This window comes from Phalangium opilio, unplaced genomic scaffold (genome assembly GCF_054372755.1).
Source record: "Phalangium opilio isolate 3A_F unplaced genomic scaffold, DU_Popi_V2 ptg000082l_1, whole genome shotgun sequence".
Taxonomy (NCBI): Eukaryota; Metazoa; Arthropoda; class Arachnida; order Opiliones; family Phalangiidae; genus Phalangium; species Phalangium opilio.
The window spans coordinates 9,293,905-9,320,315 of NW_028324189.1; the positions used below are offsets into that span (position 1 = coordinate 9,293,905).

The following is a 26,411-nucleotide window of genomic DNA, read 5'->3' on the forward strand; positions in this document are numbered from 1 at the left end:
TGGCAAAGGCTTAGTATAGAAGCTAAACTCTTTGGTCCTTTGTGAACATTGGCTGCAAGTGCGGAGCCGGAGCCAAACGCTACGCCTCTTCCCGATATTTCCAGGGTTCTATTCAGAGCCGCACCGCTAATTGATTGAGCCCTAACGACGGCTGATACAGTTCGTTTCACCTCCAGTATACTGTAAAGCCCAAGTTATCCCCCGCCTAGATTCATAGATGGTCTCTATGAAGACGCTGCAAACATTAGTTGGAATGAACCTAGAAAATTTCCCAAGACTAAAGTTGGTCTGTTCTAGTTTCTGTAGTTGTTGCGTGGCAATTCGCGCCAAAATTAGTCTTAAAGTCTGGTAATATAGACGTTTTCGCATATAGCTTTGTTTTCGACATCATTTCGCTTTGCTGTTAAATTCAATTATGAATCGTACTCCCTAATTTAAACTGAGCCCCCTCTGTTTTACCGAAGCCTTTACAATGATCTTAAAGCGTTTGAATTGTTGTTATTGACAGTTAAACACCCTTTTGTTTACAGTTTTCTCGCAAATTTAAATTAAAATTGGCAGAATTTATTGAGTTTGTATTCTACGCCTGCAAGGTTGCTTTGCTTTCGAACAGAAGTGTACTGTGGGTTTAAACACTTCTACAGGGGCTCGTAGGATTAGCATTAGTTGTATTTCGCCTGTTGGTAGGCTTTTCCGTTTGGCTTTTATAATTTTATCACTTTTGTAAATGGGTGTGTAAATTTATCTTCAGGAAATGGTAATTCTTGAATTTTCTTTGTTTATTGAAACGCGAGAAAATTTCAAATGTTTTTGTTAAAGGGAGCATGAAGTGTTCGAAATCAGATAAAAATCAACGCTGAATTGTATTAACGTTTATGAGCTAAATTTACCATTCAAAAGCGAACAAACCAAACTGTTTCATCGCTACACGCTCCCTTTTATAACTTCTTTTAAATTCCTTAAAACAAGTTAGGGACTTGGAAAGCTTTGACAATTGGGAATCGCATCTTTTGTTACGTGTTCCAAGTTTGTAAGCATCGAAAGAGCTTGACTGAAACTCTAATCGGATTTTCCCCTGAACCGAACTAACCCAAGTCATTCCAATGTTCTTAAAAGGGGCTACCTGGGAAACGGAATAGAAAATAAAGACCGTTATATAGACTCTGCAGGAATTTCTCTTCTTGGGTATAAACGAAAGTAAATCAGGTAAAGTTTAAGGAGTAATTCGAGTAGTTTTGTAATTGGTAGCTTCTGTTTTCATCAATTTGAACTTCGAATTAATGGGCATCTAAAGAGAATTAGGGGAAAGATTGGTCATCCAGGGAAGGAAGTTGCTAATCCGTTGGAGGGGGAGCGAGAAAGCTTCTTTAAAAGGCTCATTACGAAACAATCTCGCGGCGGGCAATAGAGATTGTTTAGTTCTTGTTACCGCCTTTTTACTCCGGTCGTTAGCGTGTTAGAGCTTTGGATAGTACTCGGTTTTTCTCTTATTTTCTTTGCCTTCGAGCCAGGGATAAATGGGCAAAGAGCCTCGCGGAAAAATAACGATAGAGATTTCCGGGCAAGCCCAGGCTTAGCGTATACCAAGGCCTAAACGAGACCTAACCCTAACCGAGGCCCGAACCATTCTTTCGAGTGGAGATGATTGAATTAAATATTGATTGCCTCTTTTGAACAGTCTTATCCTCGCGCTCTTTTTGGTTTTGGCGCGAGCATCGGAGGTTTCAGCGGCAAAATAAAAATAGAGAGAGAGGAAAGGAAAGGAATCGAGCCTCCTTCTCATATACCTCTTAATCTGAAATGGGGACCCGGGTCCCCGGGATTCTTTCTGCCAAGCAATGGCCTCGAGATAAAACGAAGTTTATCCCAACGGGATCGAGCAGCCCTTTTTATCTGATTTTTTTATATATATATTATTTTTATACGAAGTTGTTTGGCATGTTTTTTATCTTTGGTAAGCCTAACATTGAGATGTTTTCGGGACTGTTAAATCCTAAAGAGATGATGAAATATGATACTTTAATCCGCCGCCATTTTGAAATTTGTAGTTGGGGAAACGATTTAACATTAAGCCTAATTCTAGGAATTAGGTTTAGGACTGCTTCTGGTAAATGCAAATATTATTTGACGTCATCATTCCTTTATAGAAGTTGCCTTGAGAAAAGTAAACGGTGGAACCGTTTTCACGGTATTTCAAGTTTTAAAAAGGGACATTTCCAAACATTTTTAAGACGCAAGATATTCACGGTTTGATCTCCTTTTTCCTTTTTTTAAGAAAACCGGGTGAGATTTCTGTAGACTTGAGGCCAGCTTTCTGTTAAAAGCTTTCACCCCCGCGACAAACATAAAAAATAGAGAATTTTCTTGTAAAAGCGGAACGATGGCATTTCCATCCTCTTAGTCTAACGCCTTAGTTTTACACTTGAGTTGATCCCTCGACCTTTTAGGGCTAGCTACGGATTATAGATTCCTTAACTTAAAGAGGAAACCTCATGAAAATATTTCATAGTGTTTTCAAGAGTTTGAAATGCAAAATGATCCACTTGGTCCACGAGTAACGAAGAACTTCATAATAAAATTATAAGTTTTATCAAATCAAGTAGTAAAAGGAAAATATCATTGTTAATGGTCTGATTTTAATAACACTTGTCAGGGATAGATTTAATTTTAGAAGTAGGAATGGAGAACGGTTAGTATTTACTTCAGTCCGACTCGTAGCCCAGTATAGAGCCCCTCCCTCCAACAAGTAACGAAAAGTTTAAATTATCTTATTGCTTCTCTTAAACTACGTTCTGATGACGTTGCTGACGGGGACGGCGAAAAATAGTGACGTAATTCCTTTTTACCTCTGTCGCTATGACCCACCTCTTCTTTCATACCCCTCCGTCCCGTGGTAGGGGGTCCGGGACTTTGACGCGCGCCAACATTACTCTGTTCTCCATTCCTACTTCTAAAATTAAATCTATCCCTGCACCAGTTAAAAGGTCTTTTCGAAAAATTTAAATATTCGTGCTCTTAATTAGGTAGCCACGTAAAATCGTCATGAAATGTTGCTTAACCTGGATGAGCCTAGGCCCTGACTTAAAATTTGATAAACTAGGTTCCTTGTGAGACATTTCCTTTAACCTCTCATCATTTCTTCATCTACTTCCGGTTTTTTAAAGCGAAAATATTGACGGCACGTAACCTCCGTTCGTTTCTTCAAAAGATAAATGGAGAGATTCTATCGTATCCGAATTTTCTCGTGCCCTGACAAAAGCGTGGAGCGAAAGTGACCCGTGTCATTCAACCCCAAAATAATTTGACACCGAAACCGATGCAACGCGTAGTAATACCTCAATACGTTTCCTCGTAGATAAAAAATAGGTAAAGGTAAAGTTTATACTCGTATGATGGATTGTCGCTTGCAAGGTATAGCCCGTTGTGTTTATACGTTAACCCCAATACGGTAAACCTGAAGCGAGAAATCTGTTTTTCATAGATTTTACAAAGTTTTACGCCTTAAGAAATCTACTCTTAAAAGGCTTGACCTAATTTTGTACCGCCTTCATCTCTTTCTATTCTGTTTAGGGGGGCCCCTTACGTGGCCCGTCTATTCTTTTCTTGGGCGCGAGAAATTTTCGAGATCGCTCTTTCTATTGGAAAGTGATTAAGGCACCATTAACGGGACCAAACTCCGCACTGTTTTTTGCGCGGGCTCGCACAGAATTCGCTCTAATCTTGCCTCGTGATAGGATAGAGTAGTTTTAAAGAAGAAAAGAAAAATACATTGTGAAAATTAAAAACACTAAGCACCGCCCTGTTTTAAAACTTTTCCTACAAAAAAAAAGTTAAACTGGTTGATTACTTTTTGTTGATTTACGGTTTTGTATAATCATCTATGGATGTTTTTATTTAGGGTTTTCGATTTATTGCTAAGTGAAGTAGGGATTAGGCTTAGTGAATGTTACATTTAGGCTTAAGATTAGAATAACTTGATTTAGACATTGGGAGTTAGGCTTAACTAACTTTGAAGCTATAGACCTCAAAGTCGATTTAGACCAGCTCTTTTGATATAAAATAGGCTTAACAAAAATAGAGTTATGCTTAGGTTTTATTTAAACCTTGGGAGGTAAAAATAGGCTTACCGAACATTAGAATTAGGCTTAACAGAAGTTGATTTATACTTTACAGGAATAAATAGGCTTAGCAGTAATGGATTTTAGACATGGGGGTATAAAAAAAAACTTCACTAACATTGAAGTTAGCTTATTGTTCGTTTTTATATACACGGTATTGTTAATATAAACAATGGCGGATAAAATAGTCTTAAAAATCTATCTATGCTTTCAGATCAGACCATAAGTTCATAAGTAATGTTTATCATAAGTTTGTCACTGTTACAAACTGGAGCTTGTCATGAAGTGAATGAGGTAGGTCATAGATTCGAGGTAAAGACGACCGAGTGTATGACTTCAATTCTTGCTTGTCGTTTTCGAACTATCTCGAGTCTAAGACTAGCTTTACGAACTATGGCAAGTGTCATACTTATGGAACATATCTTATAAACTTATGATCAGACTTATTATCCTTTCTGTTCCCGTATCTAATTCTCCTTACCCAGAGCTAGAAAAACCAACACTCCATCCTAAAAATAACATATCACAAAAGAAGCAAGCTTCTCGGAAAAACATGTTGAAACTATTGTTTTTTCATCCCTCTGTCGAGAACTCACTCCCCCAAAAAGCAATTAAAACCGGAAATGGTTTAAAATAAAAAGAAAAAAGTAAAATCACTTGAAAAGAAAAGGTTCTTCTAATTTGAAAACATCTGCTGATGAGGGTTTTTCCTAGAATCCAAGGCTACAGAATAAGACTCGTTGCTCAGTGAATTTTTTTATGGATTTTAGAGTTTTCGAAATATATCGGATTAAACTAGCTCGCTCAGTCACTAATGATGCGCAATTTTCCACTGTTTTAATTAGTACGTCTAATTTTGCCCCCTCATTTCATTATTTTCTACTGGAAATTAAAGCAGACGAGTAGTAAATAACTCAACCGTACTTCTAAAGGCCAGTTCAAACAGTCCTTTAGAGGATGGTGGGTTTCGTTGTCCATTTTGAATGGCGACCATTCAAGGTCTCGTTTTTGCCCCCAAAACTAGAACTAAATTACTAAATACCAGTCAGCCATCGAATATTTGTGGTTATGGAGAAGAATTTCGTGTGATAGTTTTGGTTTTTATATCGTGATAACTGGTCGAGCTGTAATCCTAAATTGTTAAGCTGTTTACAAGCAATTTTGGTCGTAGGGTCCCCTTCCTCAGTCCCCGAATCGGAGTCCTCACATTTTCTGTAAGTACCAAGTCCGTGTATGTCTAGAATAGGAAACTTTGAAAAGTACAGTAGTCTTTTCTAAGTTCTTTTTACGAAACCTTCTTAGTTGCTAAGCTTAAAAACGTTCCCATCCTTGCAAAGATGAAGTTTTTTCTGAGCTCTCTCTCTCTCTCTTTGAAAGGAGTTATATCCTATAGGAGAAGTTCGTTCTCTAGTTTTCATCTCTCTCCTCTCCTCTCTGCACGCGCGAGAAAACCTTCTTTTGGTGGGAGAGAGGAGTACCTAAAATGTAGAAAAAAAGCTACGGCTTTACTTCTAAGCAGATTTAAGGGGGTTTCAGCTCGTAATTTCGCGAGGAAGAGTTCGCGTTTTTGTCCTCACCACAAATTGAATTTGCGTGTATGTTACATTTCAAATTTAAGTTTAGTATTTTACTTATTTGTGTTTTTCATTAGTTGATTGATTCGTATTTTTTTCGGAAATTTTGGAAAAGTCTTGAAAATATGTGTTTTAATTTTAAAAAGAAAAATTTTTGGCCTTTCCTATCATCTATAAATGACTTTTAAATGAAGTTAAATAGAGAGTGAATTAATTTATGGCACAATTAATTTAGAGAAAATATAGTTATTGCGTTTTTCCATATATTGATAATTTTTTGAAACAAATTTCTTCGAGTGTAGTATATCTTGGTATATTTGCCCAGCATGTTTTTCTATATTTTTCTCTGTATCTTTTGTCCCTCCTGCCCCTTGAAACCACAGAAGCGCGTTCCGCCGCTTGTTCTAGAATCTGGATGCCCCAATCCTTCTTTAATGAGAGTCTTCTGACGTCATCTAGCTCGGGTTCTCTATATGGTATAACCCAACCTTGGAATCGCTTTAATTTAACTCTAAAATATTCTGTTTTCCTCTAAGAAGAATTTAACTTCCAAGAATGAATTCTAGCTCTTCTTGTTCTACCTCTCTATCTTAACATCGTCGCGAGCTCTCAATCGATGTAAAGGGGTCCCTCTAGCGTCTAAATGAAGGCAGCGGGCCGGAGCTAATTACGCCTTGCCTTCTAGCCATGTACTATTCTTTCAAAATCCACCTTTAGTTCTTAGCTATCGATTTTTCCCCAAGAATTTTTACCTATAAATATTTCATTGGCCGAGACTCTTGACTCATTCTTTTGGGAATTTCATCCAATGAATTTAATCCTTGATTTCGTTTCGTTTAAACTTTATCTCTTCTTTTATTTTTCGTTATTCGAAAAGCACTTAAAAATTTACATATTGAAATGTTTTTATGCGACATAAAGCGGTTGTCCGTTGTATACCTATCTTAAAGGGAAGATGAAAGATAATATATATTTCTTCGTCAAAACCTCGTTTAGAAAAGGCCAAGCTTCTCTGTTGTAGCATCCTTAACCTTACCTTAATCAAGAAGCGATATCTATTTCACTAGGGAGAAGTTATAAGTTGCCTAAGTATTCGCGCGCCATAGTTCCAGTCCCCCTTGAGGAGACCGGCCTATTTCGCCTCTTCTCAGTCGGAAAATACCTAATTTTCGTCATTCGCGTTGTGCAGACGTGCTTTTTCAAGAACCAATGAGATTCTGGTTGTAATTTAGCGGCGGGGATTAACTCCGGACCTACGTATGGACTGGAGATGAAGCTAGAAATGTGGCGAATTTATACCCTCTCCCTAGTAAACTAGATATCGCTTCTTGCCTTAATAAAATCGTCCAAAAACGTTTGATCACTGCCCCCTTCCAACCAAATTATGACGTCACAGTCCCCTACAACCAAATTATGACGTCACAGTCCCCTACAACCAAATTATGACGTCACAGTCCCCTACAACCAAATTATGACGTCACAGTCCCCTACAACCAAATTATGACGTCACAGTCCCCTACAACCAAATTATGACGTCACAGTCCCCTACAACCAAATTATGACGTCACAGTCCCCTACAACCAAATTATGACGTCACAGTCCCCTACAACCAAATTATGACGTCACAGTCCCCTACAACCAAATTATGACGTCACAGTCCCCTACAACCAAATTATGACGTCACAGTCCCCTACAACCAAACCCTACACCAAAACCAAAGAACTACTAACATTTCACGTTCTCTTTGACGCAATTATAGTTAGACTTGGTTATTATTCTAAAGTACTTATTTTAAAACGTCCAGAAAACTTTTTGAAATGTTTCTTTCATTTCGATGTTTCGAATTATAATAACGCGCAAATTTCGATCGTGGTGCATGCACATTGAGTTATCGGGAAAAAAATCTAATTCGTTCCTTCGATGAGTTTAATTAAAGGGAAAGTACCCCATTGGGGGATGGAATTAACGTCAACCCCCTACCCTTTAACGGAACGTATTATATCGATCTTTCGTTAGCAGTAATCGAACAGCTCATAATTCAAAGACCCTGGGGAAAGCGAGCATGGAAAGGAGTAGAGGGGTAGGATAATTACCATTTTTACGTTTGTATCTGCTTGGGAGTGCAAACATTGACTATTCTGCAATCAATTTTAAATTTTAGGTTTGATATAAATAATTTTGGCTAATGTTCAACCCCTTGGAAGATGTGGGATGTAGAGAACTACTTTTTCTCTCTGCTCTTGGACCTCCTCTCCTCTCTCTCTGTCTCTCCCTTTTCTGTCGCATCTTCATTCCGATAATGCGGCGTATTGTAAGCAAGGCTGCCTCGGAAACTTTTGCTAAAATAAAGTCGATAGATTTCTTGTTTTTCCAAGATACTTTAAAAAGTGGGTGTTGAGAGAAAATGGGGAGACTTAAGAACTATACTTAAAATTCTTTCTCTTCCGCGTATGCAACTTTGGTTTCGAACGTTTTTGTTTCATTAACTAAGTTGTCAGAAACATCTGAAAAGGTTTTATAGGGATTATTTTTAAGATATGTCTTGGTTCTTTGGGTTCTTTTCCTCTTATTCTTTCTCTCTATTCTTGGGTTTAGTTTCGGGAGAAATGGACTTATATGACATCAGGTTTTGATTTGATCTTCAAAACTCTTATTATGAAAACGCGCGTGTTTCGTAACCTTTCAATGCTATTTTAATATATTCCCTGTGGTCTGAAGCGTTAGGCTTAGAAATTAGGCTTTGGCAGTTGATGAACTACCAAAGGCGGTAAGCGCTTGACTTTGCTAATTAATAATTTCATTAAATTTGGATGTTGACCTTTTAGATCTCTTTTTAAACTCCTAAATTCTCTCTACCTAAATCCTATCAAAGAATGGAAATTAGGCTTAGCGTTAGAGTTAAGCCTTTAAAATGAATTCTGAGAGTTTTCCGGAACAAAACTTTGCAATGCGGGAAGGGTTTGAATTTTCTAAGCCTATTCGTTACGGATTAAATATTGGATATAAACCGACGTATTTTACTTATAGTGGTAAAGAAGAACAGAATCTTTCAATATAGGTACAAAGTAACCACTGATTTGAAAGCTGCAATGGGTTCATGTTACAAGGCGGTTGGAAACAGTACCTAGAAATAGCACACAGTCTATCCAATCCTCAGACTCTGAAACGACTTTATTTTCTCTCCCCGAAGTTGAATTTCTCGGAAGTTTTACGAGTGCCATAGTCGGAAACTGGTTTTAAAGAATTTGGCGAGCGGGTGCGGGAGCTGACTCTCTCGAAGCCATTAGCAAAGTGCTTCCCTACATCCGCGTTCCAGTATAGCTTTCTCTTTCCTATGTCTACTATACTCCTCTTGGACCTCCTTAAAATCCTCCAGTTTTATTTCACTCATCCTCCTTCTTTACAAATATGAATTTTGTACATTTCCCCATGAATTAATTGACTTAAGAAGAAAATCAACCTTTCAAGTGACGCAAATAGACCAAAGATGTTATAAAAAGGTGTTCTGATAATTAATTAATTATATAAATAATTAGTTTCTAAATCTGTTACCCTCTACTGCTCTTTATCTTTGATTATAATCAAGAAGTGATATCAAGTTTATTAGGGAGAAGGTATGAATTCGCCACATTTCCAGCTTTATCTCCAATCCAAACGTAGGTCCGGAGTTAATCCCCGCCGCCTCTAAATTACAACCAGCATCTTATTGGTTCTTGAAAACTCACGTCAGTGCGACGCGAATGACGAAAATTGCGTATTTTCCAACTGAGGAGAGGCGAAATAGCCACCCCCCTTGTATTTTGAAAGGGGGACTGGGACTATGGCGCGCGAATACTTAGGCAACTTATACCTTCTCCCTATTAAACTAGATATCACTTCTTGATATGATATAATAAAAATATTTGTGGTCTGCTAATGGTTGAAGAAAAACAAACAATAAAACCGACTGTTGAATGTGCGATATTCATGAGGAAAATAATGTTATTCTCTGTTAGGGGAAGGGTCAAACATTCTGAAACCTTCAAGTCCGTCTGTACATTGTAGAGCCCAGCCCATCCAAACCCTTTTTCCCCGTATAAGTTTTCCATGACAATTAGCCGCGTATATTTTTGTAGGGAAATTCTAGAAACAATTTTGGAAAATAGCTTTGAGAGCCCCCTAGCTGATCCCATTTTCGCCTTTGAAGAAAGATGGACAAAAGCAGCTGCCGAGTTTCTTATTCGTTGCCACAACATAATCTCTGAAATCTTTATAATAAACTTTGGCTTTTGTAGTTTTCTCACGTGCATTTAACAGAGATACGAAAAGTCTCTCAGAGTTTTTGGGGATACGCTGTTTAGAAATAATCAGGGTTCCTGCGATCCTGCTGGGAAAATCATGGAAATGGGTTTACAGTAAAAAAAAACTAAGGGAAATGTAATGCAATATCATAATTGTATTGAAAAATCCAATACTTATATTTAGTTTTAATGTTAATACATTTCTTCAGCCCATGAATTCTGAATGCTCCTTCAATGTAAAATGATTCTGAAACTCTAGGAGATTTACTTGTGATCTGTAAAAGCTGGAAATATCATCTAGATTTCTTATGAACCCTGGTTAAATTGCAAAAATATACAGCTGCAATATACGTATGTATATTCAAGAAAGGTACATTTTGGCAACTTTTTCTGGGAAATTCGGGCCATCATCTTTCAAAAACCATTCAGGTCTTCTGAATGGGAAATATTGAACCAGCGCGGTTAATATCGGTTCTGAATCTGATTCCGTGGGTTTTGATATTAACTTTTAGATGCTCAATAACAATCAAGGGCCATCAAACTAGCAAGTAGTTAAGGTGATGAAATTTTCCACCCTCATCTCTTGATATCTTGGGTATAGTAATTTGTCAAACTGTCTAAAGTGAAAAGTTTTGGAAGTCAAAAATTCTCTACTCCTTTTCAAAAGTGGTGATTCCAGGGACCGGGCCCTGGAAATAAAAAAAAGAACTCATAGAATAAAAAAAAGAAACACGGTTGAGAGCACGAGCATCGTACGTTCCAACTTCCGGTTTATTTCTATATAACAGAACCCAAAAAAGGGAAAAAATAAAAAAAACACCGTTTCCGGCGTGACGCGCGCGCTTTACAAAATAGAAAATGGACACTGGAACTTTTCTTTGTTCAGTTTGTAAGAGTTTTCGCGTGATATTATTAAAGTGGGTGGGTTTACAGGGTGCCCTATTACCGGCGTTCGCTTCTTCCCCTTAAATTTCTCTATTGATTAAGTTAAATTGAACGACGGTAACTGTAATGGAGCGTTCACTATGGAAACGTCGTGCTCGAGTAAAAAATAAAAGATGAAAATCTCGAGAACGAGTTTCGAGTCTCCGACGCGCGAGTAAAAAGTAACGGATATGATTCTAAAGTACAAAGGCTCTTCCGCCAGATAGGAAAAGCATCCAAGCATAAACAAAATAAAACGACCCGTCCCTAGTTAGCCCTTCTTTCTTGTTTTAACACCCTCACCCTTACTCCTCTCCCTTCTCCGACACCGTGATTTGAAAACCACGTTAAGAATTATAAGTTCCATCTTAAGCCTTGGTTTGATATATCACACTGGCCTGGCGCCCTTACAACTATCTTAACCTTTAACCTATCGTATTAGTTATGCACCCTGAAAATAATTTAATCACTTAGGTAAACTTCTAATTAACTTAATGTGTTTGTAATCAAAAGAATTCGCGTAAGATATGAGAACTTATGAATATTAGGTTAGTCTATTTGCCACTTGGTACGCTTTCCAATATGGCGGCGATGCATAAGGTTAATAGTGGGAGGGAAAACTTCAGATCAGGGTAATGCAACCCAATTCTACGGTTGAACGTTCTCGTGTTCTATATGGGTTCTTGCAGAAGTGAGATGAGACTAGAAGTGAAGGACTCTAGCATTGGTAGTAGATCCTGGCACTAGTGAACAAATTTGAGGATTTTTTGCCGCTTCCATCGCGCCTACACTACAGAGAAAAAAATTGGTCTAGTTCCAAAAACATTTCCTACCCCCTTCCCCTCAACCTAAAGCGGCCGAACATGGACGCGGCTCCTTGAATCTAGTTAGGCCGTCTACCGCCGCGAGCGTCTCACGTTTTGGAGGGAAAATTCAGACACCGCTACTAGAGGGCCAACCGTTCTTGTGTTATCAAGAATATTCACTTTCGCCGAGTGAAGAATTTGGTTAGCTCAGTACTTCTGGTCTCATCTCACTTCTGGTTCTTGGTATTGTAATGGTAAAGCCAACATTCAGGATGAAACAATTACTATGTTAATCCTAGAGCTGTTTTGTACCGGAAGCATTAGCTCGGTGTTCAAGAAAACAACAGCTTCAGTCTTGGAAAATAATTAATTTATTAAAACCTAATTATTTTTAAGGCTACTGAGCCTAAATTTATATTTAAATATAATTATTATAATCTGTGATTAATAATTATTTAAAATTATATGTTTTATTTGACCAAACCAAAACCAGAACCAGCGCATCTATCGATCCCAAACCCTAAGAAAATCCACTAGTTTTCGACTCTGTTTTGCCATCTAGTTTCCTGGTTTTAAAATTACCCCTTTGCTTCTGCCCTTCGATTGCGATAACTTATAATATTCACAAATTAAATTATCCGTAATTTTATATTAACTAGTCCAGATCTATTTAGCTTAAATAATTTTAGAAACTCTTTTTTTTTTTTTTCAAAAACCTAATTTCTGTTAATGACATTTTGAAGGAAGTTATATTGGATTGTCTGTAAAAATCCAGAACCCATATAAGAATTGAGAACATATGAGAATCCGTTTTTGTGACAATATGGCGGTGATGCATGAGGGAAAGGAACTGAGATTAGTGGAGGAAATAAAAGTAAGATGACGTCACCTTGGACGTTCAATACTATCTTTAAATGTTCTTAGGTGGTGTATGGGTTGTCAATAAACTACAGGGAGAGGATGGTTGTTTTGAACTAATGACTAAATTACGGTGGCTGATTCGTGTCTAGAGAATCAGCGACCTGTGTTAAAACCAAAAGACACAGATCATTAGATAGGGATTGGTTTGTTCCGTGTGGACTACTCAATTGCACCGAACTATATTTATTTTCTATGGAGATTGTTATAGATGTATCGCACCGCTCCAGGTTTATTAGTGCTATTTTTTCCAACTGTTTGGTTCCGTTCGGAATCATCTCGTTTGAATGGGTTCCACCCCTCCCCTTCCCCGTTTGAAGTTTAGTTTTAAACTTAAAAATAAGGTCTGGATTGACTCAATCAAATCTAATTGATTTAATGATTCGAAGACGACATTATTTTTAATGTTTTTCGTTGAAATTATTTGCGGGGAAATTAGGGTTATTGCCAGGAGATTTTTAAACGCATCATTGGACAGGCCTTGAATTTTTGGAAGTAATGATTTTTCGGAAGTGCATGGGAACTAGTGCAATGTTTTATTTCGGAAGTTCAATTTTAATCCTTTTATTAACTATGCGTACAGACTGTTAGATTCTAAACTAGGCTATCGATTAAAATGATATTAACAGGTTAAATTTTAGTTTCCAAATAATTAATATATATTTTTGTTTTTGTCATTATATGCAATTGTTATTTTGTGTTGGACTTGGTTTTTGGAGGTAAACACTATTTAAATTTATTAAGTGTAGGGTTAAGTATTTTAATCAACATTATTAGTAATTTAACTTAGCGGAAGTGTAGGCTTTACAACTAATTAATACTTAATTTTTTAATTTGAAGTTCTGCTTGAAATTTAGTTTAAAATTATTACGGTATACTGGAAATTATATTTTTAATTTAGACTTAATGAAATTAAAACACTCTGGTTCATTTATTATTCTTTTTATTCTTTCACTTCAAAAGTATTTTAGTACAGTTACAAAAATAAAAAGATTTACAAAAAAATTAACAATAAATAATTACTTGAGCAGGAAATTTGTCTCGCAAATTCCATTACAATTAGTGCAGTGAACCCGGGCAGATTTGTTTTGTTTTGTATATTTTTTTAACAATATTTCTACATTACGCATTTCTTTAAATTGAACTGAACTGATTAGATCTTTAATTATTACTGGCTGGTTAAATCGTAGTTTCGTAAATTTCAAAATAACCCATTGCTAAAAACGCAACGATTTTTAAAATTAAAACCTGTAATGACTATATAAACTATTTTTTCAGTTTATAAGCTCACTAAATCAAATTAAACTAAGTGTTTTAAGTTAAATTTTCGGTGGTCTAGATTCTAGAAAAAATGGGAGAAAATAAATATTTTTTTTAAGTTGTTCCAAACACATCTTTCACCGGACGAATAAACAAAAATAGATTTATTTCAGGGGGATATACCCCTGACTGAGGGGGTCCTTAACAAAGTTCAAACGTTCGTCAATATTAACCGTAAACCTGCGGCTTTTATTTTTGATTAAAAAAATGTTTAGAAATTCCTCACTGGAGCTAAATTTCCCCGTGATATTAAAAACCATTAACTTTTTTTTATTTAATTACATCATCCCAATCCTGATCTTATCCTACTTAAATTTAATTGACATTTGTATAAAAATATATAACATTTTGGAGGAGGGAGGCATTTTCGTTTTTTTTTATGTTCAGCTTTTAACACTCAAGAGATGGTCCCTAAAACTCGCTCGGAGAGTGAATTAAAGTTACTTAGTCCATTAGATTTAAACCGTTACGTATTTTTAGGATTTTGGGTACGAAACTTTGGAGGTTTGCGAGGTAGAACTAGAGGGTGGCGCTGGTGCCGAGTATGTTTGTCCTCCCGTGGATGACCTTTTGTAAGTTGACCCGTAAGCGGCGGCCGCGGATGGGTAAGAAGATCCCAAGTTATATCCGCCTTGAACTGGGTAAGAGGAATATCCCGAACCTCCTCCGAAAACTGAACTGGTTAAGGGACTCGCGTTGGAAGCTGAGGCGGTAAGACCGGATAAACCTGATGTAAGACCGGATGTTAAACCAGAGAAACCGGATCCGAATACTCCGTTACCCAAACCGGAACTTCCACCTCCGAATCCGGAAAGAGCTCCGTAAGCCGATTGGCTAGAAGAACCGTAAGGACTGGCGTAGGTTGGATTCATGGAACTTGCGGCTGCGCTGTATGGCTTGTAATACTTTTGAAGTTGGCGGTACGGGATGGTGATGGGCTTGTAACTGTTTTGGGACAAGTAGAATGGCTTGGAAGCGACGCTTTCGTCATATCCGAATCCAGTTGTCGGGGTGTAGTTTGGCTTAGTGTATCCTCGGAAAAAGATGGAGTTGACCAAGTTGCGAATCTTAGACGTGAAAGATGACCTCCTTAATGGTCGGATGGCCGAAGCGACTGGACTAGAAGCCGCGGCTTGGATGCCACCAGATCCAGCCCCAGCTCCGTATGGGTTTTGTTGGTAAAATTGTTGGACAGCTTGATAGTAAGATTGTGGGTAATTGTAGCTCGAATATTGGGATGGTCCGGCTTGTCTGAAAGATGGTAGCATCTCGGATGAAGCTCCGGATGATGGTGAGGATTGGGAACTAGAAGCTGAAGCGCTCTTGCTTAGGCTGGGCGAAGCAGCGACCAAGGATAGTAAAGATACTAATCCTACCGTCAGGCTCAACTGAAACTATAACAAAATAATAAATTCAAAATTAGTTAGCGTCTTATCTTTAACCAATCTTAACTTTCATAATTATCATCCTTATTACTCTCTAAATTTCAATTGCTTTAATTTAATATAAGACCAAATTCGCCAAAACTGACTCATAAATAGTTATAAATAAAAATTAAAACGAAGTTTGCATAAATTAAAAAATATATTAATCCTATTAGAAGAAATTTTTAACCGTTTAATTACACCCTATTAAAAATTCAAGTTCGATTTTGATAAACCTTAGTTTAATTTAATAACTCCTTTCATATAAAACCCCTTAACTAAATAACTAATTAAACCAGAACCCAATAAAATTTTAAATAACAAAATAACATACTTTTCTTCGTATCAACATCTTTAAAATAATAATAACACCTTAAACAAAATTCTTTAAAAAAAATTTAAAATATTCTTCTCGCGAACTTGAACTGAAAAAAAAACCGGTCGCCTCTAAATCAGAACACGAACTGATTCGGCACCACAGCATGCACCGGGGTCCTACCCGCCCTCTTTTTGCAAAAACAAAAAAAAAATAAAAAATAATCTGGTTGCAAGTAACCGTTCTTCTCCGTTCACGGTCGGTCAATATGACACGTTTCACCCAAAGCTGGTTTTCTTCTCATAGGAGATATTTTGGGGGAAAATTTCCGGGTCTATTAGCTAACTGAGGCTTCCATCAATTTAGGCCCAACATCACCTGACGTTCGTTTTTCCGTCTTCCTTCTTTAAGTTTAAGTCATCCCCCTCCCCCTTATCGACCTAATTCCGCCCCAGTGATCACGCTCTTGTCTTTTAACGGGGAAACTAAATTTAGAACAGGATTCTCAAAACCGTAACTCGTTTTAGCCAGCTATAGTTCATCTTTAGGCCTAGCAATGTCCAAGGGAGGGAGGGGATCCAACCGAAACTGGATTCCCTGTGGTAATTCTATCAGTTTCTTGACGCTTTGTAATTAAAAGCTTAGCCCAACCAAGTTCAATCAAGTTTATCAACCTTATTAAAATTTTAAAGAATATTTTTTTTTAATTTAGGGCTATACACGTGTCAGGCGAATAAATTAACGTATTTAAAAATTTGTTATGTGTCTAATTTGGAAAACTAATTATTCTTAACATACGATGCTGAAACTAGTTTGTAGGGAAATATTATTGACAATATTATTTGCAACTATTGTTTACACAGTTTAAAGTGTAATAAATAACACGTTTCACCATGGAATGTTTATAGTTTGCAATATATAATTGCTTTATAGCTGGTTTTAATTATGATCTTTCTATATAAAAGTATTAAAGATTTTATCATTATTATGTATTTTAGAAGTCGTTCAGAAATATTTATACCGGCTTAGTTCTCAAAATTCAATTAGTGTTATAAACTTTGATATAAAACCATTTATTGCACCACTACCACTGGGAATGGGATTTTTCAGGTAATATAATTTGCAATGATGCTTAGATGTTTGTGTCCTATAGGGTGTTGGCACCCTATTTAATTTAGCTATAGAGTTTAAATTTAATCAAGGGCAGGATGCTTCCGATTCCCCGAACGCTATATTCTAATATTATGGGGGTATATTAAACGCCGCATTGTTTTCAAGGTAAATAATCCAGAATTGTTATACTGGGAAATATAATTCTTATTTAAAAAATTAACCTCTATTTAAATATTAACCACTTTGAAAAATAATTGATAAATAATGCAATATTAAAATTTAGTTTACAATGAATATGAATATAAATTTCATTTTATGAAATCCCGACATTTCAGAATATATAAAGTTAAATTTAATTTAATTTAAATTAAATTAAATTAATTGAAGATAACTTAGAAAAGGGTTGAATTCCTACCTGAATTTTCGTCATCCTTTAATTGCTGGGTTAGGAGGTATATCTCCGATATAACCGGGCTGTTGTCTCCCAAAAGATTGGCAAGAAAAAAAGAGAGATATATCTCTTAAGTGGAGAGTTATTCCAGCGCGTCTTTACACGATGATAGCTGGTTAAAAAGTGCGCCCGAGTTCTCTTATGGTGCTCTTGATTCTGAATTGGAATTCCAATCGGGAACAACGTTTTAATAAAGGTAAATCCAAAAGGGGGGATTTGACAAGATGGGTAGAAAAAAAATGCTCCCAACACGCTTCGAGGTAGACTAGTCGATTTCTGATGCCAAAATGCCGTTCTTTCCGCCTTGAGTGCTTCTTTATACGGGCTACGGGTCAGGGCTACCAAAGAAACTGGCTTACATATTACGGAGTATTTTTTTAAAAAGTACCAATCTCGGGTCACCATTAGAAATAAACGTAGCTGGCGCCTTATATACAAGCTTGTTCCGGGATTCCTTTCGCGTTAGGCTTAGTAGGGGCAAAGGGAATCAATGGTGTCTTCCAGGGAGTACATTCCATAAATTTAAACAATATTGTACAGTTTCACCGCCCAGTTTGTAGTCATCTTATTGACATTGTTTAGGTTTATTTTTAAATCGTTTTGAATTATTTAGAGTTAAATTCTTTTCTATAAAATAAAACATATTTATCTAAAATATTAATTGTGATCTTAACTTAAGGGGCCTTCATCTTTAATCACCCTCTCTGATGACGTCATTGGCTATAGATACAATATTGGAAACCTTAGTATACTGACGTCACCTGGTTCACCTTAATTACTCCTATCTTATTTAATATTTTAAATTTAAATATGGTTTCATTTTAATATATTCCTTATTTAATCTGATTTTTCTAAAAGAAAAAAAAAGCACTAAAAATATAGCCTTAAATTTTCCTTTTAGTGACCCAGTATATATTTTAACCCCATTTATATAAGATACAAAATGCACGATTTAACTTTGACCTTTTGACCCTTTTCAACTCTAGAAGAGATCTAACTATATCAAAATTTTTGGGTTTTAACATTGGGAAAACAGCACACTTTTCAATAACATAACCTTTAACCTTTTACGAATGATTTTCCTTTCCAATAATTTATTAAAAAAATTTTTACTCTTCATTTTCTATATTAAACATCTTTTAAGGGAAATCCATAACTTACCCTTGAACTTGACCCTATAAAGGCTATTAGCTTTTTTGTGTTTCTAATTTTATTATAATTCTTCCTGGTTATTTGATATTTATGTTTTTCAAAAAAACACAAAATTCAACTTAAAAACAAAACTTCACTAATTCCTTCAAGCAGAAAAAACCCTTCTAGATTAAAATTCATCTAGACACGATCATTGACACCACTTTTGAAATTTTCTAAAATTTTTAAATATATTAGAAGTACATACCACGAAGAAAATTAAGTTTATTTGTCCCGGCCCAAAAAAAAACCCCTTTTAGATATTAAGATGTAATATATGGTTAATTGATAGAAATGGAATACGAGGGGTTAGTCACTTGACTAACCAGTCAGGTGTACAAAACCGCAGAAATCGATTACTTGATTTCTAGAATTCTTAGAAAATCATCAGTAATCAAAATCATACTTGTGGGTAATCAAATGTAATCAGAAATCTCCGATAATCACTGGAAATCACGTGAAATCTTGAGAAAATCATAAATCACATGATTTACTAGTAATCTTTTGTAATCACCTCGGTAATCACGCCTTTCGTCAAATAATCATGCATAATCAATCGAGGAATTCAAAAATCCAAAATAAAAATCATAATCAGTTGAAATAGAAATAATCACTGCATTCATCAAAATTCACGAACAATCCAGTGGTGATCACGGCATTCACCAAAAAATAACCGGAATTCATTGTAATTCAAACAGAAATCGCAAGTAATCAGCGGCAATAGTGGGAAATCAGTGTAAAGATTATGGAAATCACCTAAAAATATCGTAATCACAGAAATCAAGGAATTCGTTCAGTAATAATCGAAATTCACAAAAAAATTTAGAAATCAGTATAGTCAGGTGTACAAAATTTTGACGAATGACTAGCCCCTCGATGGAATATTTCACGATATATGTTCATTTATTCTTCCTGTAGAAATGTCTCAACTTTGAGTTAGGAACTTCAGTTGAGAAACCTGATCTTCTTGGCTATCCTTTACCTTGTCAAGCGTAATATAAACGACTTATTTCCTAAACCACTAGATTCTATATAAGGGTTTTAAAAATAATGCAAGCTTTAAATATTTAATTCAAAGTTTACGCTCGCGCGATCCAGAACTTTTGAACTCGGAGACTGGAATCGGCCTTGTTTTTCTCTTCTTACCGCTTCTTACTCTCTGTAAATCTTCTAAATTAGGGTCTCTCGGATTTATTAACCGTAGTCACGTTTATTTTGTTGCTGGTTTTCTCTTCGCACGATGCCATTGTTTGTGTCATTTTTATGATTATTTCCTTACTTTAGAGCCTAAACGTCTTAACCGTTTACAAGCTCAAGGCTAAGAGATACTACATTTTTGAGATTTCGTTCCCAACTTTAGATTATTTATATAGAGTTATGATAAATGATTTGTTTTAAATTGAGTATCAGAACTATGTGGTTAGATCTTTTTTTCAAAAGGAACTAATACTCTTCCGGAGTCTTACGGCAATCCTGCAAAGATGTCATCATTTTTCATGTCTATAAAACTTGATTTAGTACGTACTCGGAATCGTGCCATAGTCATAATATTTAAAATTGTGGGCCTGTATAATTTATCGTGCTGTACTTGAATTGTACGGATAAACTTACGAGCTGTTTAAGTTGTCGTTAAACTTGATGCCAAATATTTTGTTTATTCCAAATTTCTCAATAAATAATAACAAGAAGCTATATTTAGTTTACTGGGCAGAAGGAATAAGATACCCAAGTATTCGCGCGCCATAGTCCCAGTCCCTCTTTCAAAATACAAGGGGGGATGTAAAAGGAGGCCGGGCTATTTCACTACACTCTCCTCAGTCGGAAAATACCACGTAATTTTCATCATTCGCATCGCGCTGACGTGAGTTTTCAAGAACCAATGAGATGCATGCTGGTTGTAATTTAGAGGAGGGGATTAATTCCGGACCTACGTTTGGACTGGGGTAAAGCTAGAAATGTGGCGAATTTATAACTTCTCCCTAGTAAAATAGATATCGCTTCTTAATAATAACAAAACCATTTCAACTAATGTCTTCATGATACCCGGATCTGTTACTCTTTCAAATGTCTATTTTGTTTGTATTGCATTTGATAGACTTTTAATTATAATTTAAATCGCGTGGGCCAATGTGCTAATTTTGGATTTAACTATTCAGTTATTTAAAATGCTCTAACATTTAAGCCTATTTATTATAACGCGACTTCAATAAACGTTCGATATTCGTGACAGTTAATATAGTAAAACGTAGTGAAATAGGACGTGAGACATTTATTTTTGGTAGATCTATTATAGATATACGGGAAGCTAATTTAAAAATTCATTTGTTTTTCATCTTTTCCCAAGGAAAATCAAAAAAAAAAAAATCAAATGGGAGGGCATGAATTCCAGTACTCATAATCCTAATACTAGTAGTTTTGAAATAGGTTAATAAATCACTATTTAATAGTATAGCCTAGCTCGATATTTTCAATATCAGTTCAGTTTCGTGCCAATAAAATGAGCTCAAACGCTAAAAAATCATTCGAGTTTGAGATGAAAATCTCAAATCGACAATGTCACGCTATTGGGTTCGTCTCCCAAGATTCCCAGTGGGGTAGGTGACGTTGGTGCCTGTATATTATATAAAATATTCTATAAAAACAATGTCAGTATCGTCGGATGCTATACAGGTATGAATTTTATAAAAGTTTCTCATGAAAATTGAACCGTACGCCAGGTTTTTAAGCTAGGCAAATCAACAACATTCACGAAAAAGTTTGCCATTTTATCAGATATTTCGTGATTTCTTCAAAGATTTTTAAATATTCCTAAATATTACATAATTTTTGCGTGTAAGCATAGATTACTCGTCGAATTTAATTACTTTAGTATAGTCAAATTTGTGCTTGTACATTGATTATCATTTGTGAAATTAGTGAACAAAGTTTCAGTCTTACAAAGGATTTTTTCTAAAAACTACGGAAATAGCACTAGTTAAATATTCATGGGAGAATTTTATAAATTCAAATACCGGAAATCTAGGCGACACTTGCGATTCAAATGGAGTGTATAGTTTTTTAATTACGGGCTATTAATACTCGGTGCAGAGTTAAGTTGTACTTTGCGATGATACTCTTACGGTTTTGCCAGAGTTAAGTTGCCTCTTAATATCCTCGGGGGTTTTTATACTATGTGAGTGGAATAATTTGATGAAAAGATGGGTCATCCCTATAGCTACGAATTAAAATCAAGATTATCGGGTTGTATTAGACCCTCCGGGATAATTATTCGCTTAGTTTAATGTCGATTAACGCGTCGTTGATTTCGCGTGTCCCTGTTTTTTTTTCTTTTTGATTAAAGGTGTTGTAGGTTGCTATTAATTGGATGGAAGATTTCTCAAATTTATTTTTAATTAGGGTTATAATTAATATTCATGGTTTTAATTAAGAAATGGTGTATGACTAAACGTTTTCGTTTGAACAATAGGACCGTCCGTGTACCTTTTTATTTAATTGTTAATTAGAATATAATTAGAATAATTTAAAGTATAAAAAACGTTTGGAATCTTAAATGAAAATCAGGTAGTTTTTTTCTTTCTAAATTTTAAATTTAAAATTAGGCCTACAAATATTTGAAAATTTTATTTTTAATTTAAATTACTGCACGTCGTTAACCCAAATAATTATCAGTTAAAAATAAAATTAAGTTTAATTCGGTGATAATCTTGTTAATAATCATGTTAAAATGTAAATATTAATTCCCTTTGGGATGATGGTGCGACCCATTTAAGTTCTTACAATACGAAAGTCTTATTAACCGACATTTGTTTTTATTTCGTTTTAGAATCTAAATTAGGACAAATATTTGAGGGAGAAGTCTTGTCGAAAAGTACCCGCTACCCTCCTAAAGTATTCTCGAAGAAAGATGGTTTGTAACGGTACGTACATGTACTGAACGTCCGGGTCATAGACTCTTCTCGTAGCAAGCCATTTCCGAAATTTGCCAACTAGGCGAGCGACCTCGATTCTTCGGGTATATCTTTTCCCCACTTTAGAATTACTTTAGAAAAGGAGTCTATACAGGTAAATCTTATATATTACATCACAACCAGATATCCGGTCTTGCCGTCAACTATTTAGAGTAAAAATTTGGAGGGGAATTTTTGGCTTCTAGCATCGTGTCAATGAAAATTTTTACCATTCTTCTTTTTTTTTTACTTGTGACGTCAATGTGGTCCTATTTTTAACTAGTTCTTGAGAAAGTGCCCTACGCTAAGCTGTTCCTTCTTAAAGGAGTACTAAAATGCCTTTATTATAAGTGAAATATTGATATATTTCTTTTAATAAATACGAGTTTTCACTTTAGGTTATCTTATTGGGCAATTAGAGATCGTTTTCAAGATAGGGAGTTTCATACTTATGGAACATCTTGTCAACTTATGGTAGGTAGTCTTGGGTTTATCACAGTCATCTACGTGCGGAAATTTCACTGAATTATGGTTATGTTTAATATCGTTCACTCCGCATTACACGAATCGATGAGTATAAATACAAACCGTGTCATTTTTTTAACCACGCCGTGAAGATATTACGCGTTTAGGGTCGCTTTTTAACCACAGCTTTTATAAATGGATATTTGACGAGGATGATTTCAGTTATAAAAATTACATTTGGTTCAAAATCAAGCCTAAATTAGAGCGTGTACAATTGATCTCAATAAGCTTTGCCCATTGGTGGGACATTAGTCGAAACGAAAACGCAAGGTTTTTAATGGTTTTTTAGCGTCCAATTTTTCCCGACGAATCGAGTTTAATCGTCCTTAAAACTTTAGTCTAATATTTTGGAGAAAGGGGAAAAAACCGCCATTTATTTCACGAGTTTGAGGAAACGTTTAGGTGTAGATGATTGGTTCCTAGGACGGGGGGATAAGTCTGTAATCTGAATCGTCCCCAAAGTATTTATGGGGTTCGTTTTAAGTAAGGTTAGGTTCAGTTAATTGGGGCTGAAGTCTTGTCTCGACTTCAAAGGGTTTCTGCCAATTTTTATTTGATAAAGTAAATTAACTCTAATTTATCTCATTCACAGAACAATTCTTGCTTCTTATTTCAATTCCATCCTTAATCGTTCTTGGTTTCACGTTTCGTGGTGCGAAACAAACCTGGCCATTCCAAAAGGTGACTTTGTTAATATTTAAAAGTTACTAATTTATGTTTTGTAAGCTAAACGGTGTCAAAGTGTTACTAACAGACAGACATTACTATGTATTTCTAATTACGCATAGTTTACAGACTAGGAGGATTCATACCACTTACATAAGGAGACCTGGCTTTACACTCCGCCATAGAGTCAGGCCTCCTTTGGTATCAACTGAAGCCTGGTCTCCATGTGTAAATGGTATCAATCCTCCTAGTCTGTAAACTATATATAATAGAGCTATCTCAGAAGGCTTAGTGTGACGTCACCCATGCTAATTGCCCATAGAACCAAAGCGGTACCAAACATGGCCGCCCACTGCCAAAGCTAAACTGGTGACGTTTTACCTAGGCACTGACGTCACAACTGATATAGCTCTATTGTTATCGACACTGGCAGTGGAAGAAATTATTAATTTAATCCGAAAACAATTCCACATTTTAAAAAGTAAATATTTACATTGTTAGAGGTGATTATTTGATTACGCAATAAGTTTAAAGTTTAAAGTCAGGGTTAAATTTTGTACTAGAATCTAACACCGTTTCAGAAAAGAAAACTAAACAAGGAAGCGATAAAAATCCAATGTCAAAGTGTCATCGTTTTGTTAATAACCCATTCTAATTTTCCCTTCCTTCCGCGGATCATTGCCTTTCAAGTTCAAGACACTACGAGGTCGCCAACAAAAAAAAATGTAAAACTGCAAAGGCGTGTACTTGTTCTTATTTTTAAATGAGCTGAGAGGGTTGCGAGCCCAAGGATGTCTCTACTATTACCGCGTAGTAGTGTGGGTTGTACGCTACAGAGACACGCTTTTCCAGAAACCAGACGCAGGGCAGGCTTTATCAACAACACCCGTATCAAATTCTTAGGAAGGTCGAGGCTACAGCTCAGGAAGCGAAGTGTACCCCGTCCTTACCTTGACCCCCTGACATAGTACCAACTTATCTTCCTCTCTTGCTTATCAAAAAAGAATATCAATTCGATCCTGGTTTACTTTTAAGAAGACCACCTACACCTAGAGGCACGGAGTTTATGCGAGGAAATACATTTTGAGTAAAGATAACTCTTTGAAACAGAAATGCATTCTAAAATAGTCTTAAAGGAACTGCAAAGAAGGCATGGGCGGGTGAGTAAAAATTATTTGAAATACGTCACAGACATCACGTGATGCAAAGATACAAACGCTCCTCATGGAGTGGAATTTTACATCTAGTCCTTGTTTTTCGCGAGAATGCAGTGCCAATTCCGTGAAGTGGTAATTTTCGAAATAAAACGAACTAAGCTTCTTTGAACCACGCCTCTCCTCGGTCACGTGTCTCGGACGTATTTCATATAATTTTTACCCACCCGCCCATGCCTTCTTTACAGTCCCTTTACGTTAGATATGGATACAAACTATAACATTGTGAATAAGCCCTCTCTAGCATCTTTGGATCCATAAACGTTAATCAAGCAGACTCTATCATCGTGCTTTCAGATTTTCACAAGTTGGGAAAACCAAAATATTACCTCTCCGAGTCAAGAGGTCTACTACTACAAACTTATTTACCTAGATATGGAATTATTTCTCTTTTTTGAAGTAAAAATTTACGAAATATTGAAGCAGTATTCCAAGCATAGCGAATAATACAGTAAAGCAGACGACATTTTACATCCAATAAGGATAAATCTTGGACACATGGAAATCAGTCAATGGGGAAAAGAACAGGGAATGAAGTGTACGCTTCAGCTGTTTACCGTATAATCTGATAGCTACATTCACAACTGGTCTGCAGTGTAAACACTATCGTCTCGTCTCACCTACACAATATTCTTAGTTTGCCAACATGAATGTTAACGTTAAATAACACCAAAGCTAAATTATAGCTAGACGCACTAATAGTCAATGCGCACCATAAAGAGAATAAAAAGTCTGTAGCTACTACCCGTTTACCATTAGCCCTTTTACTATTCTAATTGCCACCATGATCTTTTCTTCTATTATAAAATCTTAACCTGATTATTTAATAGTGTATTTAACTTTCGGCTCACTCTGAACCGTTGATGTCTCTTCATTTCAGACACGAAAATCAAAGCCCAAAGTTTACTTCACCTCAGGCCTCAATTATTTACTCTTTGTTTCACTAAGACTATTGCGGATGATACTTAATATACCCGCCGGAGTCTAGGTCTTAGTTTTCTTCATGAAATCACTAAACCAATGATTATTCTATATTCAGATGTAGTATAGCTTAAGTAATATATAAACAGCCATTTCAAATAACAATTCTAAAACAAATCTTTGGAATATCAAAATGAAACAGAGCTTTAAAGCTACAAAAGTACTAAATGCATCATAATTACGAAAAATACTTCCACATATTCACTTTATATTATGGAAAAAGGGAATATTAAGGTTCTGTATGATTTCTTAACACATCAACACAAGGCTAACTGCTAACGCGACGCACTAGTGTAACAATGGACGGACACACACAGACAAAAACATAGACTGCTTTTTAACTCTTTCCGTATTAATTTTGAGTTGAGAAACAAGATTATCTTTAATATTTAAATAAATATAATTATTTTTAATTATTTTAATCTTCAATAATTAACATTAATAATAGTTAAATCGTTTAAAATAAAGTTATACCTATTATCATCTCAAACTTTGCTAATATTGACGTTTAAAGTGAAGGGTACCCCTCTTCCCGCTTTCTTCAAATTTTGGGGTATATATACGATTCGTTTCCATTATAATAGTAAGGAAAAACCGCAAATGCGAAAACCTTTGGTAGCGATCCTACCTTAGGGAGGCTAGA

General features: G+C 35.8%; 1 protein-coding gene and 1 long non-coding RNA gene across 5 annotated transcripts in view; one reads left to right on the forward strand and one right to left on the reverse strand.

Moving 5' to 3' along the window:
- Positions 1-25,092, forward strand: part of LOC149651457 (uncharacterized) — a 138,065-nt gene extending 112,973 nt beyond the window's left edge. The window contains exons 4-6 of one of the 3 annotated variants that reach the window (XR_016371220.1): positions 22,259-22,856; positions 23,500-24,054; positions 24,137-25,092. This is a non-coding gene — a long non-coding RNA (uncharacterized LOC149651457). Of the gene's footprint in view, positions 1-22,258; positions 22,857-23,499 lie in introns of all 3 variants that reach the window. The other 2 variants (XR_016371219.1, XR_016371221.1) reach the window with 2 other exon arrangements.
- On the reverse strand, positions 13,547-17,928 carry LOC149651458 (uncharacterized). Of its 2 annotated transcripts, none has more exons than XM_089848380.1 (2): positions 17,209-17,928; positions 13,547-15,334 (listed from the first exon to the last, which is right to left on the reverse strand). In XM_089848380.1, exons 1-2 carry the CDS (start codon positions 17,221-17,223, stop codon positions 14,417-14,419), a joined length of 933 nt encoding a protein of 310 aa, XP_089704506.1. In that variant the 5' UTR covers positions 17,224-17,928; the 3' UTR covers positions 13,547-14,416. The 2 variants fall into 2 exon arrangements, with proteins under 2 accessions (XP_089704506.1, XP_089704505.1); XM_089848379.1 differs by lacking the exon at positions 17,209-17,928 and adding an exon at positions 15,699-16,242.
- Positions 25,093-26,411: the final 1,319 nt, after the last annotated feature.